The sequence below is a fragment of the Pezoporus flaviventris genome, unplaced genomic scaffold (assembly GCF_033815535.1).
Source record: "Pezoporus flaviventris isolate CSIRO_AGI_PZ_B2104156 unplaced genomic scaffold, CSIRO_AGI_Pfla_v1 ptg000007l, whole genome shotgun sequence".
Classification (NCBI taxonomy): Eukaryota; Metazoa; Chordata; class Aves; order Psittaciformes; family Psittacidae; genus Pezoporus; species Pezoporus flaviventris.
Window position 1 is genome coordinate 62,518,320 of NW_026892555.1, and position 16,154 is coordinate 62,534,473.

The 16,154-nt window shown below is 41.6% G+C and overlaps 2 protein-coding genes across 2 annotated transcripts in view; one reads left to right on the forward strand and one right to left on the reverse strand.

The window, feature by feature from the left end:
* LOC133267073 (dynein axonemal heavy chain 5-like) overlaps positions 1 to 16,154 on the forward strand; it is a 459,819-nt gene that overhangs the window by 160,592 nt on the left and 283,073 nt on the right. The window lies entirely within an intron of this gene.
* On the reverse strand, positions 410 to 16,009 carry CAVIN4 (caveolae associated protein 4). Its single transcript, XM_061449009.1, has 2 exons — positions 15,230 to 16,009; positions 410 to 2,515 (listed from the first exon to the last, which is right to left on the reverse strand). The coding sequence occupies exons 1-2, from the start codon at positions 15,638 to 15,640 to the stop codon at positions 1,844 to 1,846; spliced, it is 1,083 nt and encodes a 360-aa protein (XP_061304993.1). The 5' UTR covers positions 15,641 to 16,009; the 3' UTR covers positions 410 to 1,843.

Consider the following 16,154-nt stretch of genomic DNA (forward strand, 5'->3'; position numbering starts at 1 on the left):
TATAGAAGAATTAGACAAATGACAGTATTTCACTGAAAAAGAACATACAGTTGCCTGGTTCCAGAAAAGACTTCCTATAACTAGTAAAAAGAACAATCAAACAAACCCTCCAGTCTATCCTATAAGCAAAACCTTTTTTCCTTTTTGCATGTAATTACAGTAGAGTTAAGATGTGCAATTTACGGTTGAAGGAAGCGTCTTCCTCTCTCTGTCTCCCTCTCTTGCCCTATGCAATCCTTCCATTCGGTAGAGTTGCTACTTCGAGTCTGACAACATTGATTTTAAATGTCACTGGCACGGTATAACATTGACCTTCCCCAACCAATGGTCCCTAGTTACTATTGCTAAAGCTGTCCCACTTCAAATGTGATGTACACCAGGCTAAATGAAAGAACTGGCAGGCAGAATGTTTGAAATCAAGCTAGTTATATTTAAATTGTAGATTAACAATTGGCTGAGAGTCCTCAAACAATGTATATAGATAACCAAGTTATGCTCTGCTGTTAAAATGAATTTGAGATAATAAATACAATCATACAGCTTTTGGCAATATTGTACAAGTTTCTTCCACACAGATAGTAATGACTAACATTGCTTTAGATAAGTGCTTTGAAGGCAACTCCATCTGAGAAGGAAGAGAGCAATACTGTCCTGCATCTCATGTCAGTGTAGCGGTCATGTTTACAAACATATCTGATGTCAGGGCACTGGCTCCCAAGTGTTGCAAATAAACAGCATTCCATACTCCAAAGGGTGTCTGTCTCATAATCCCTGAGGCTGTGGCTGGTTGATAACGATAATGATAGGAAACAAAGAATTAGGTTATAGATTGGCCTTATGCTTCAGCGGCTTTGTAGAATAGATTTTAATTGCAGTGAAGCTCAGAAAAAGCACAGAGAATGAAAAACAAACCATTTCCCTTGTCTGGTCACTTATGGTCATGAGCCTCTGGATAAAGTAACAATTCTTTAAAAGACCTTGAGGAAACTTCAGTTATATTCAGTTATAATATTCTACCTTTTCTCTATTTATCCAGAACCCATGCATTAACCTTATTCCTTTTTTTTACTGCTTCATACCTTTGCCTTTCTTGCAATCTCATCGTTCCAAAACATGAATATGATACCTCATTCTCTTCCTGCTAATTATATTTAATGTGTCTTCTGCTTTTTTATTCTTACTCCATAAGTGCAGAAAATGCATTGCTTACGTACATCAAACCTTCTTCTTCCAGAACTCCAGAAATAATATTTAGTCATTTCAGGAGCTTCTATTTTCCACTGAGAAGAAACACAATTTACCCAAAAACCTATCATTCCTGCCACATTTTGTCACACCCTGGATAAAGCAGGAATTTCTTCCTCCTGCTGTTTCAATGAGGGCCCTTAAATGAAAAGATTTGTATAGCTAAATCCACGTTTTCCATAGTTCTTTCATTTAGTAGTATGAAGCAATACCTTTGTCACTGTTTTCTGATTACAGGAGTTGGTATAAGATAGAAGAAATAATTGTTATCCTGTTGTACATAAAACTAAAGAGTGATTAGGTGGTCACTGCTAAGTCAATCTTGAAAATCCAGCAGATTTCCGTCTCCCTTTGACATGCGAGTTCCATTTGGGTTAATAATGGCTATTGGCACATTGCAAGACAGAGGGGGAGCCCCATTCCTTCATTTGCATGGCTTGGCTTTTTTCAGGCGAACAACACTATAGACACCCATGTAAATGATAGAACAACACCAACACATTTTTTGTGGTATAACACAAATACACACATTTTCCTAAAGCTGAGTGAATACATCCTGTGTTCTTTCTTTTTCAGTAAGGATAGTATGGGGTGTTTGCTAGTTGATTCTGTATGCCGATTGCTGTAAGTCTAGCAAAGGGACATCATCACCTCCTCCTCCTCCTTCTTTTCCTTCCTGCTTAAGAACAACTTCTGGGATTGTCACTCCTTTTTCAGTTGTCTGGGAAGCACCTTTTGTTGCACTATTCTTGTCTTTCTTTACCTTAGTGATCACTTCTGTGTAAGAGATTTCTTCAGTGAAAGGCTCTGCTGCTGCGAGCTCAGAGGCGATGTGCACACCAGCTTCCTGGATCCCTTCCTGACCTTCAGCTCCTGTTCGTTCTTTACCTTTTTTATGGATCTTGAATGTCTCCTTCGTTGGGGCAGCTTGTGAAATGGTTTTCTTGATCCTTATCCCAGATTGTTTCAGTCTCTCTCCTGACTGCCTTATCCTCTCTCTCCTCTCAGGGGTCACTATTCTAGTTCGAAGCCTGTTTACCTTCTTTCCGAAATTTTGTCTTGTCTTTTGGATATTTTCCCTTGAGAATGCCTTTTTGATATCATCTATGCGCCTCATGCCTGATTTCTTGAACTGCGTAGCTTTGCTTTCTTCAATATAATATTCTTCATCAGAAGACAGATCATCAGGTGGGAAGAAATCGTCCTCCAGAGTTTCCCCTGCTGTCCTCTCTTTGATAACAGAGAGAGATGAAGGACACTCAGTTTCCTCCTGTGAACAAAACCACAAAGTCATCTTCCAGCAAGCATGTTTTAAAAGAATGATGATTCAAGCATTTAGGTTTTTGGCTTGTAGTTAATTAATACTAACTGAAATACAATATTGTAACAAAGCAAGGTAGGCTTGTATCATTGTATATGATCTATACAGAATACAAATGGCAGAAGAAACCTTATACTGGCCTCTAATAGTTTTCAGAACAAATTTGGGGTTTTCTTGTTTGTTTTGGTTTGGTTTTGCTTCAGTTTGTTTTTTTTAAATCTTATCTGTTTTGCTGAGATTGGGCCTAGATCCATTATTCGTCACCAGTAAAAGTACACATTCTGTACTCATTGGAGGCTCTTGTGCGTATGTCAGCTGTACGCTCTCCAGATGAGTGCAATGATACCAGTAGCTTCAGTCCTTTACTGTCACCAATACAATTGCATGTTTTTGACTCACTGGGACTTGACATTTCTGTTGCTGCCCAGAAGGGGTTGAACCCCAGCGTATTAGCTTACATGTGCTGGCTCCACAAGGGGACATAGTCAGCAAAGGAATGTTATTTGGTAGACCCAGTTCCATACAACTCGCTCAGCAGCTGCACCACTGCTGAGGTGAACTTCACTTGTTCCATCTGGAAACATATGAATGGCTTCAAGCAAGCACCTCTCTCCTGTGGTGAGGTTGGTGGCCTGTATGAGCATGCAGTAGTACATATTTATATTATACATATGTATTAGCTGTATGCTTGGAAGCGGTGACTATCCTAGGTATCTTAGTATTAGGAATTTATGTAGCCTTTCCAAAGAAAGACTTAGAGGCTCAAAGACTGGGACACAGAAGATTTCCAAAAGCTGTCCACAGTAAGCAAATCATTTACCAAGAAAAAAGCTTGTGGTAACAGAAGGATTTATCTGAACAGGGACAATCTCCTAAGAGAGTTGATTCCCTGATCTGAATACTGCTGAATGTTACAGATTTGTTGTAGCTTGGTGTCAGCAAGTCACTTCTACCTGAAAGTACTAGTGTATGCACAGCAGAAAGCTTAGAGCTCACAGGACGTGTGCAAGATGGGCAATGCCGGCCTCTTCTTCCCTACTAACTGTTTATGCGTATGTGCTCTTCTCCCAGGAGAAGAAGCCCTTTTGGGTGCAGAGAAGTACAACAGCTATATAAAAATTCTCTAAGCTGTCTCCCATTGCTACTAATTGCTTCAGCTGATTCCTGAAGTATGACAGTGTCTGGGCTTTTCCCTAAGTATTATTATCTTACTAATATTAGTTGTGAACCCGTGAAGAATGGGGTCAGGCTTCCTGAATATTTTGTTGTGAACTGATTTCCAGCCAAAAAGAAGTCTGTCATTTTTCACAGTGAGTTATTAGCAGCAAGTCATGTTTAATTTTACAGAGTATTAGCAATACGTACAATAAAATACATGAAGCTATTTGGCAGATAAAGCCTGCTTATGAGTCTGTCATCATGTGCTGGCTTCATTAAAAACCCTCTAGAAAAATAGTTGTGAATGCTTAGAAAAAAATAGGGACAAATTATGTTACATTGATTACAGCAGAATGTTATTCAACTCATCTGTCAGAATCAGCAGGAACAAAACTACAATGCTTTGCTAATAATCATCTTCATTAACATGTGCAAATTAACATTAATTATATAAAGACTTCTATATATAAACATAATCTCTTCTTTTCTGAAAGTGAACTAAAACACAGCTGGAAAATAATTCCTCAAAGTTTGTAAATTATAGCCCACTCCTTCAGCTGAAATGGTAACAAAAATGTTTCCAGAATGACTATTCTGAAATTTCAGTACATACAGAAATGAGTACGATGTGGTGAATAGGGTGTGTGAAGATTACCTTTTAAAAAGAGAGGAGGCAGAGAGATTATTTTCTCTGCAATATTTCAGCTGTCTTCCTCTGGAAGAATAACAATATTTCTGTACTTTTTGTCAATCGCTCGCCAGATTTTTGTATTGTACTTAGCTTTATAGCCTATTAGAAGAGAATACTTTAACTTTCATACATATGTGTTAGAATTAAGACTTATGAACAGTAACATGTGAAATGAAGGTCTTGTGGACAAGACACAGAAACTAGAACTGCAGACCCTGAGGAACATTCCTCATTCTGCTACAGACTCTGAGAATGATCTTTGCCAAATCTCAGTTTTTCTACTTTTCCTTGGTTTCTGCACACATCTTGCAGAATCAGATATAGCAAGACTGAAAATTAGTGTGAGTTTCTAGCTTCTTGAAAGATTTCTGGATGGAAGATGTTATCAAAGTGGAAAGCATTAGTGAAACTGGCTAGCATGTTAGGGAGGTTTCATAATGAAAGCACAGTGATTTAGGCTCAGTAGGAAAGCTTTCTCATCTGCTTCCTTTCTCTCTCCTGCCCCTTCCCATTTCTTCTTGTCACTAGATATCAGTGGGGTAGAGAGAAGAGAGAAGCTCATCCTTCCGACAGCAGGAAGAATAAGTTTTAGCAGCAGGTGGGAAATAGATGGAGTCAAAGCATATAGCTACCAGCTCATTTGTAGAATCACTAAAAGCAAAGACCAAACACCTACTGATTCCAGTTCATGGGACAAAGCCCTGATCTGGGTGACAGCTTTCTTCTTAGCTTGAAAGCAGATGGAACTGGAAAAAGCAGGGCTAGGCAGCCTGATCTTAGGGGAGGATGAGAAGCAGTTGAGCAATTGATGATGCTACTTGCAAGCTTTTAGCTAAAAAGCTACATTAGCGTTTTGCTAGAAAGGACTCCTACTGGTCACCACCACATCATTGGAGGTAAGGGAAGATCTTTAAGCTGAATTTGTAAGCGCTCGGATAAAATAAGAACAGGAGACTATTTCACAGTAACAGGTGATAGCAAATAGCCATTTTTAACCTGATTTCTTGAGGAAGGAGGAATGCAGTCATGGTCTATCGGTTAGTACAAAGGACATGTACTCTGCTTGCCCTGCCTACTGGGAACACCAAAGAAATGAACAGGTCAGCACCAGAAACTAAGAAACAAATCTGTGGAAGCTGATCATTCCCCTTCCCTTTCATCACTCCTTCTAAGTGGAGCACTTGGAGAGGGTGCACCCTACAGAGGGTTGTCACCCTGGCCCCGGTGTTCTTGTATTGGCCATAATCTCCTGAAAAGTTAGTCCACCACTCAGCACACCAAAAATCAACCTGGACTTTTCAAAGCAAAACATTTTTTTTTCCCCTTCTCCAATACAAAAGTAAGGTGATAAGTCATTCAGTAAGTGCTTGATTCGGAAGTCATCATCGGTTTTGTACAGAAAAATGTAGCACATGCGCTTACGTTATGTAGCTCCCATCTTCTACTGGAGAGATCCTTACATGCTCTCTCCACTAGCAAATAAACCTTTGGATGTTTTCCACCAATTTGAGACAGAGCTGAGCTGAGACACAAAGAAATAAGCTCTCTCTGCCTGCTGCACTGTGAATCATTCTGTCTGTCCTCCTGCCTGATGTCTGTCCCGAGCAAACACACCATGGCTCAGATACCTTGCTTGTAGATCTGAACCTGACATTTTTGCTAGGTGATGGGGGTGCTGAGAAGAGAGAGTGTGTGTTTATGAATGGGTGTAAGGGGAAAGAGGGGAGAAAGGAGTTAGATTCAATGGTGTGTTGCTGGAACTGGAAATAGTTTGGAAGAATGCACATGTGTAGAAGGAAATGAAGCCTGGAAGGAGAAAGGCTTCATGTTCTGTAGTAGCGGAAGAAGGACTGAAGGCACTGATTGAATGGTAAGGGAAAAGCCTGGAGACCTTTGCAGTTCAGCTGGGCAGGGAGAAAAATACAAAGGCCACAAAGCTGCAAGGTTAGTTAGATCCACTGCTTCAGAAACAACCTGAACAGACAAAACTTAAAGGTATAACGTCATAACAGAACAATTGCACAGTTCAGGAGTGGCTGGTAAAGCCCCTGGCACAGTAAGAAAGCACTTAAACCTGAACTTCAGCTTTTCCTAGTTTTTGAATATTTAACCTCTCAAATATGCCTAGCCGAAGAAGTTGGAGTTTTTACAGGCTTGGCTGAATACAAAGTGAGCAGATGATTAAACCTCAGCTTTGGTGAAGGCCAGCACAGTATTGATTTGAACAGACGGCTCCAAGGGCGGTGAATATTGAAGCCTTGATGTTTCTAACACTGGGTTCCCAAGAAAGTCTGACTCCATCACTGTTATCTTTACCCTTTGCTCCCATTTCAATTGAATTCACAATTAGAAAATTTTCAATGGGATGTAGTCTATGTCCTTCACACACTCCTTTTGCTCTGGAAACTCTTCATCGTCTGCTCTGCACCCACACGCTGACAACTCTGCAGGCACTGCCCACACCTCCTGATCTCAGGGAAGGGATCACAGCAATAGCATCTTTCTCCCATAGGATATAACAAGGCATTTATGAAGAAAGGATAATGCACCCGCTCATGAAACTACACAAAGTGCAACTCTTTCTCACCTCACAGAAGCCTTGAAAAAAGTAGATAAATAATCTTAGATATGGCAATGCCCCTGACGAACATTACGAGACTCTCTGGGTGGTGATGCTCAGATAATTGAAAATTACAGGGGAAAAGAGACTCAAAAAAAGAAGAGTCTCAAAATGTGCCTGCTTGATAACTCTGCCTGCACAGTCAGGCTCTTCTCATCTCTGGGCAGGGGAAGAAGGAAAATGGCAGAGCAAATTGTTTAGTGATGTCTCAGGTGTTTTTTGCTGCAGTGGTGTCCTGGCAAAGATCAGGTCAGCTCCAATAGCTCTTAGTGCTGAACTGTGGAGTAAATAAGCCAAAGGGGCTGCTGGAAGAGGAATGTTGTGCCTTCAGCAAGGTCAGTGAGGCTGTGCAAGGGAAAAGGGTTATTGAGAAAATTCTCTCACAGACTTGTTAGCTAAATCTCCACCTTCATCTTTGTAGGCACAGATGCAATCAGTAATTAATAGCAGCATTAGCATTATTTTCAGTCAGAAAAGGTGGGTTGCTACTTCAAAGTTCATGGGATTCACTAGACGAAGCAGTGACAGTGTCACTGTACAAGAAGTTAGGCTTTAAGTACATCAACACTTCTATCGATAATTTCAGTAATAAATTTATTATAATGCCATTTAAAACAAAACAAAAAAAAGGGGATGTGAAGGCATTTTAAGGGATGTGGCCAGTTCAAGAGCTTTACTCCCCTTGTCCTTTCATGATTGTGGCACACGTATTCTGGGTTTGTATCTCAAAACCCAGACTGGGCTTCTAGAGCCAGCAAGGAGAAAAAAAGATATAGTGCATTGTCTTATGTGTAAATATATGCTAGAAACACTATAAGCCAGTTTTGCATTCTCTCTTCAAATACCTTCAAAGCATAACTCTAACAAGCTTTAATAAAGGCAGGTGTTACCAGCTCTCCACTAGTATCCAATTTCAATTAAAACTGTAGCAGAACAAATATTAAAATACAGTAAACAGTAGCAGAGAAAAATGGAATGATCAAATAAAGAATTAAATTTCATACATATATATAAATCTTACGTTATACATGTAAAATTATGTATTGTGTATGTGTGGATGTATTAAAAACGAAGCCTCAAAATGCTTCTAAAGAAGCTGCTCACAGCACAAGCAGGTAGTAGAGGGAGATTAGACTCTGACTTGGAGTCATTGTATTGCGCAGGGAAGAGGTCATAGCGAATGATCCTTCGGCCTTGTGCTGTGTGACAGGGAAGGTGCAGGTCATGATTAACATAAGCACAGATGGGACTGGTGATCACCTGACAATTCTGAAGCAGAGCATGAAGCAGCAAAAGCAGTTGAAGGCCACCCAGCGCCTGGCCTAGCACTGCTGCCATGTCTATGACAACTGGGGATGCAAATGACTGGCAGCGTATGGGCACGAATCTGCATCGCCACGATGTTTAAGAGTCCTAGAAATTTGCATGTTAAATGAATGATTTTTTATTCAGACTGGCAGCTGAGGTAAATCACTAAAACATCTTGAAATTGCTCTCTAAATCAATACGAAAACGCTGATGAATAACGAATTACAAAACATTCAGTACTCATATTCTAACAGTTCAGAGGGAAGCTTTATAAATCTCAAGCGATCCCTTCATTTTTTCTGCAAATATGCCATTTCAAAATCCCTGCCATCAGGCCAAAAAACTGCTCAGATGAGAGAAAAATAGGATTATTTTAAAAGGGCACCTGAGGGATTTTATCAAGCAAAGTAGACAGGGAATAAATACTTCATCACACAAGACTTATGGCCAAGTGCTGTTGTATTTAGAATTATTTTTCCATAATGAAAAAGCATCCTGGCCAGAACAGTCAGCCCCCTTCATTCCTCTTTTCTGAGGCTTAATACACATCCTTTTTCTTTAAATTTTGTCAGAAATTCATTAATTTAACCAGGAGCATACAATGAATGCAAAGAAACCCAGCTCATTCTCTCATTAAATGGCTGTAGCAAGCTACAGACAAGCAAGTGGCACCTAGTTATACCTACATCACTTGGAGAAGTCCTTGGCTCCAGGCCACCACATGCTGCATAAAAGGACTGATGCAGCTCCAGGGGAGAATTAAACCTTCACACTTTGCTTTGCTATTGTTTTATGGAGCTAGCCTAGCAAATAGTTCTGCAGGTCAGTCTGCAGGTTTGCAATTAAACTGGTGGCATTTCTCACTTCCACTTTATCTGTAGGTATCAAGCCTTTGTCAGTGGAGGACAGAGTGATCAAAAGGTGTGATAAGACAAAAAAATATGTCTGGTAATGTTCTGATTTATTCATTCATCACAAAATGACTGCTCTTGCAAGCTACCTGGAACAGGATAGTACAAGTGAAACCCAGCCAGCCATCAGGAGCTGCTGAACTCATCTGCCCAAGCAACCATGTCTCCATGAGAACTTGGTTCTGGACACCCTGTCAACTAAATGGAGAGAAAGGTACTTATAAAGTGGAATCTGTATCCAGAAGTAGAGGTCTACGAAGGATCGAGTGAATCAGCCTCCACACATTTCTCTCTGCTAGTTTGAATGGAGTCTATATGCCAAATGTAGAAACATCTGCATTATTGATGTGTAATGCCTGGCAAGATGCATCCCAAGTCTGAGCTTGCTTTTAATGATTTCATGTACTCCTCATGTCTGTGCCTGCACTGTTGTGATCAACTTTATTCATGTGCTAAAGGAAAAATTGCAAGGTTCAGCTATCAGTAGTGCTGAGAATATAAATCCCAACTGCATGTCCCCAGTTAAGTCGACCCCTGAATATGGGCCTCAGGCACGACGGGTATTGCTGAATACCCACGGTGGCCAGCCACAGTTCCTGCTGATAAGCCACTCCTGGCAGCCTCTGGGACTGGGGGGAAAAAGCACAACACAGAAGGCTCATGGCGTAGCTATGCTCTTCTGCTGGCTTGCTGGCCAACCACAAGCAAAGGCCTGAACAACTGCATCCAGTGCACACGTAAACCGAGATCAGTTGTTTCCACCGCTCAGTGTTAATAGGTGGAGAAAAATCAGTGGCAGCCCTGAGAAGATGACAGCCTGTGGCCCAACAGCTGCTCCTTATTTATTTATTTATATTAATTCCTTTTGTTCTCCTTCCCTGTGAAGGCGTCACCAGAAACACAGATTTGCTCTCGCTGTTTCAAAGTGGTTGGTTTTCCTTTTTCCTAAAAATCACGGTAATTTAGGATCTTCTTGGCAGCCTCAGCGCTGGCTCTGCCACTCCACCGGCGGCTGCCTGCACAGCACGGGGCCAGCTCAGCACTCTGAACCACAGGACTGGGCTTGACACTGCGAACAAAGGACCCTTGCTACGCTCTCTGACATAACCCTTGGGTTTCTTTTATTCTCTGTATTCTCAGCGAAGGCAATTACCTGTCCCAGCTGTAAAAACATTTATCGGGTTTATGGCACAAAGACTCCAACAAAAGCCCTGTGTCACTGGACTGCTGAGGCCTCTGTGTCTGAGGTAGTCATCCTACACCATCTTTTTTGCCATTAAGTTCTCAGACTTAAATAGCAGTTCAGTTTTTCTTCCCTCCCCATGGGTTCTAGCAGAAGGCTTTGTCTCCAGGTCTAAGAATCCATTTCTGCTTTCTGACCTGAGATGTCTCATGGGCAGTTTATACCCATTTCATCTGTTTTGTTGATGTTCTTTACTGGACTCCTCATCCGTGCCTAAATGGATGTATAAACGACAGCCACAACGTTTCTTAGCCTCGTGTCTTCCTGGACTCTACCAGCCTGGGTCTAGACCTGCTCTCTTCTCATTTACCAGGGCTTCTCATTTCTCTCATCAGCTTGGTGGCTGTTCAACTTGAGCACAACTTACTTCAACGTGGGTGGTCAGAGCAGTACATAGTAGTCCAGGTGGGCTCCGAAACGTTTTGGGCAAGGACACTAGGCATCTCTTGTCACTTCTGGAAATATCAACCCTGTGCCCTGAAGCCTTTCATGCCCACATTTAACTTTCTTTAAGAGCCACAGCATCAAGTGGACTCTCAGTCACCTTGTGAGCAAGTAACATGCTGTTTCTGTCCTTGCCAACCCATGGGGCCTCGGAAGACTAACAACTAGGGCTTCTGCTGAAGCTAAAGGAATTGACACTGTACACCTACATTAGCATTACTCTAGCTCCAAAGTTTATTTGGTTTCTTGCCTGCATGTCTTTCTCTGGACTGACAATTCCTCATTTTGAATGTATTTTGTTAGTATCTACACCTTTTCTGTGCCAATATCTTTAATGAAAATACGATACAGTTGACAAAGATGGTCTTAGGAGGAAGCACTTTTAAAAACCCATCACAAGCCTCACTTCCCATTTCAATACAATCCACATTCCTCTGTTGTTTTTCCAGATTATCTGTCATGAGATGAAGATATCAGGTACATAAATATGAGAAAGGGTAAGACCTGTCATGTTTCTGTGAAACAGCAAATGTGACTTCACCAGCACAGCCTGCTCTTGGTGAGCTATTTAACTCCATGTACTAACAGTTCTGTTCTGTGGAGGCCTTCTGAGCCTGCTATTCTTATGCCCAAATGGTATCAGATGAATGGCTATGGTTCAGATGGCTTTCTTTGTGTTTTTTCTAAATAGAAGTGTTGTATTTCCTGCCTTTCATGTCACGGTTACTCTCACAGGTTTGTGCCAGAATAGCTGTAATTACAGGTTCATGCAGATGGGGAGTGACCTTGTGAGCCTGGTCTTTCAGCATCCCCATTTCTTGAGCTCATGCCACAGTGACTTTTACTGACACTTTGGATGGAAGAGCTTCCACTTCAGATTGACAGATTGTTGTTCCCACCTTGATGTCACCATTTCTACTGGCCGAGGCATTATGCTGCAGAGGGACAGTGACCAGGAAAAGCCACTTCCAACTTTATTTATGCATAATATGAACAGCATACACAAGTTTGCTTCTGCTAGCTTCTCCCATGTGTGCAGTGGAGCAATCACAGGGCAAACTAATCGGCTGTAACATGACTGTGTAAACCAGCCAAGCCATAACCCTGCCTGGTTTCTGACATGTCCACTGGGACTGTCCACTAATTTTATATGTCAGACAACAGTGATGGGAACAAATGCATGTGTCCCTGCATAGGAAGTTGTTACTTGTTGATGGTGCTTTTATAAAGTAATAATAGAAAAGAGAACAGTAACTGTAACAAGGGCTTTGTGGCGCCCGTATGCTCCCATTCATAGAGAGACTTGCAAAAAATGCAGGAAAGCAAATCAAGTTCTTTCAGGGTTAAAAAAAAAAAAAAAGAAAAAAAAAGGAAAATCCCCTTTGATTTCTGAATAATTTAGTCAGAAAAAGTAGAACTGTTAGATGATCTTTGACTGCAGAGAAATGATAGCTCTCGCAGCTGGTTATTCAGACCAACCCGAAGAGAAGTGAACACTGACCTGTTCCAGTTTATAATGTCTTTTGCATTCCCTGCTGTAGTCTCAGGTCACACAGCACTCCAGGGTCTAAGACCTCACTAGGAAGTCTGAAGTAACCTGGCGTTTTTAATCATGCAGTCAGCCTGGGGAGGAGGGCTGCCTGCTACCAGATCTTTTCCTTGACCACACGGCCTTTGAAAAAAGAATTCACCTTCCCTAATCATTATGCTCAAGGATGGTCACTTTGTCTCTTTTTAATGGGAGGATATTGCTAATTCTTTTCATCATTGCTGAGGTCTCTTGGGACAATCTCCTCCAGCCAGTGATTCTTTTCAGCCTGCCTTCTCTTTTTATCAATAACATCAAAGCTATCCACTTGAAAGGAAATCTTTAGGATTTAATTGGTGTTTCCTTTTTCCTGATATGCCGATGTTTTGGTAAAAGTTAAAACTAAACCCAGTGTGTGCTTACCCACGTAGGCATTCAACACCAGCTACGCACAGGTCATTGGCTCCATCACAATGTCCCAAATGATTCATTAGAAAAAAATGTCACTACAGATGAGCTGTCACTCGCAACCATCAAGTAAAGAACCTGATTCTACCCATTTCTAAAATACAGTGAAGGGAGTATGCTGATTCTGTAGCTATTAACAGACTCTTTGCAACCAAGCTTCAGTCGTTCAGGTCTTGGCATTCCAGCCTACACTGGTGTAAATCGACAGTATGAAAATCACTCCACTTTTGTGCAAGAGACTTTCACAACTGTACCTGTGCCTTAAAGCTTCAGTGCACTCTTGACTCCCTAGCATGTTCCAGAGCATGCTTCCAGAGTGTTTTTGTGGAGCAATGCAGTTATCCTACTCCAGAAAAGTGTTAAATGACAGATCCTGGGAGGATCAGCATACCTGCTCCACCACCGTGCAAGAGAGGGAAAAGATTCTTCAATCTCCCTTTATAAAGGGATGGAAGTTAAAGAGGAAGTCATCCATATTCTCACTGGCAGTTCTCAACTACCATAGGAAGAGTAAGCTAGAAGACAGCAATCAAAAATGCTGTTTTCCTTCCTAGAAGTATTAAACATACAGAGTGGGGTGCAGGTCATTCTTGTCTGGCAAAGCCAGTAGAGAGTTCAGAAACTCCAACTGAAGGTGATTTTTAGAGAAAGTGCGCACCCTTTGCATGAAACATCTGAAAATACCAACAGCTGTTCTTTATAGCTCCATGTAATTTCATTTTCACCGTATTTTACTGCATTTTTAAATAAGCAACTACTCATGTCTTGCTAGGAGAAAAATGTACATTATGTAACAAATACTGTTTCAAGAACAAGCATTTTCAAAGCTTCAACTATTTTCTACTGCAATCTAATGGCAAAGGCCCATCAATGAAATGGCATTGTGCCATTAACCAGGGGAGTCTGAGATATTTATTTCCTTTTGCTGGGAAATGATTTTCATGGAAAAAGTGAGTGTGCCTGTTTTCTATTCCATCATGATGGTGCAGCTTGCAATAATTGTAATGGTAATAGGCCAAATTATGCCCAGGCTTTCTCCTGAACATCCACAGTATGTCATGCAGGAGGTACAATTTGGCTGCATATTAACCACAGGAGTTATGACCATGACATTAAAAAGGTAAAATTTCCTACCTACTTTTTTTCTTGGTTTAGCTATTTTTTCCCAGTTGTAGCAAATGAAGTAGTTTGGAAAGTTAGATTATGCAGAAGAATTTGTCAGCTGTATACAGTGGTGAGTATATCCACTGAAACACATGGCCCCATTCATCGCAAGCAATGTTATTTATGTACAAACAAACAGATGCAAGATCAGGGTGTAAGGCTGGGCGATGGGGGCGCGTTTTGTTACTCACGAGGGATGGTATTTTCAGGAACACATAATGGCGAATATGACTCATTTGAAAAAAGCTTTGGGGACTCGGGGGTATGAGGGAGCAAAAGATTAAAGACCCTTACTTTCTACTGACTTGGGGCACTGCGAAGTTGCAGCAAATGCGGGATCAGGCCACTAAACAAACAGGTTTCACAGCTCTCACTAGCAACTGACAGAACCCATGAACTGCCTGCACTGTCCATTCTTACTCATGTAAGCGAGACCATGCTGTTTCATGGAACTTCTCTTCAAACACATTTATAAGAATAAGGAGCATCCTACAATGAGGTCAGTGAAAGAAAAAGTATGATTTGCTTGCCCATTTCCAAAGTAGAGCATGCAAGGGGCTATCAGCTGTCATGAAGGGTTTTTGAGTCTGAGCTTTAGTTTGTGCATATAGGTTGTGCATATAGACTGAGACAATGAAAAAGCCCCAATCTGTCAGCACTATGAAAGCCTGAGCAATGCTGCAAGGTAAACAAGCCTTATGTTTTGAAGTGAGCGTCAGAAGAAAGTCTGCGTTTCAGGGAGCCCAAAAACACTTCTGCTATTTGGACTTCGACCTAATATGGTGAAAAAACAACACCGATGAATGTCAGGCATGGTTTGTATGACAAGATTTATAGAGCCTGCCTCATATTACCCTTCGGAGAGGCAACAAATAGTCCTTGCTGATCTGCAGTTAATCTTACACTACTGGCTCAGTAACCCACCAACACTAATAATAGACCGTGTATGCTGCTGTCAGTGGGCTCATGCTAAAAGACACCGAGGAGCACAAGTGAATGTTAAAGAAAGCATAAAATATCTCTCATGTTGGACAGCCTGTGTCATTTTGTTCATTAATCAGTGCCCTACACCAGCCACCAAGGCGGCAGGACAACAACAGTGCTACAAGAAATGAGGTTTGCTTTTACCTGGTAGATTACGACCCGGAATTTGTTTTTTTTCAGCATCTCCTCTTGTTTTGCTTCCACCTTCCGCACGTTGGTGCTCTGCCTCTCCACGCGTGCCCGCACCTCCTTCATGACGGAGCTGACTTTGCGGGTTTTCTCCAGTAACTTGTTCACTGTGTAGCCTGTGTTGCCGTGAGCCTGGGCAAGCTTTAAGATGTCAATCTGTATGGTCTTGATGGTGTTTTCCATCTCCCTGTGCCTCTCCTCTATCCTTTTCTGGCTCGCCTGCACGCTGTCCACGATGTTGGCCACTTTGTCCAGGACCGTCACAATCGTGTAAGCTGCATCTTGTTCTCCTTCCTCCTCGGTGATACTGGAGAGGCGATTTTGGTGGGTTTTGTCAGGCTCGGAGGTGATTTCGCGGCGATCCATTTTGCCTGCCTTCAGCCAGGTCGGCAGGAGGCAAAGTTTGGGTGATCCTGCCAGAACAGTTCTGGCACTGCTGCAGGGAGCCAGGGTGACAGCTGGCTCTGGCGATACTCAAAGTAGGGTGTGAAACGCTGCTCCTGGAGCTTGGTCAAATACTTCTGACTACAAAATATCCACACATGATTGTTCAGATACTTTCAGCAACATGAAACCCCTAAAATTAGGAAGCAGTGTCTGGAAAGGAACATATGTTTAAAGGGTCACGCTTCTGTACTGATGAAGTTATTAGCGTTAATCCAGGAAAGTTAAGTAACTTAGTAATTAAGCAGGAAAGCAAACTTGCATATTTTTAGCGATCTACTTCTGCTTTCGTGTTACTGGAGTGCTTTCCTCTGAGAGAACTCAAAGAGGGGTCTGAAAAATGAACACCGTTGTTTTTCCCAGCAAAACAACTTCAGGTCTTCAGCTTGCTGCAATTGCCACATGGGGGTTAACAAATAAACACACTAAACCAGAG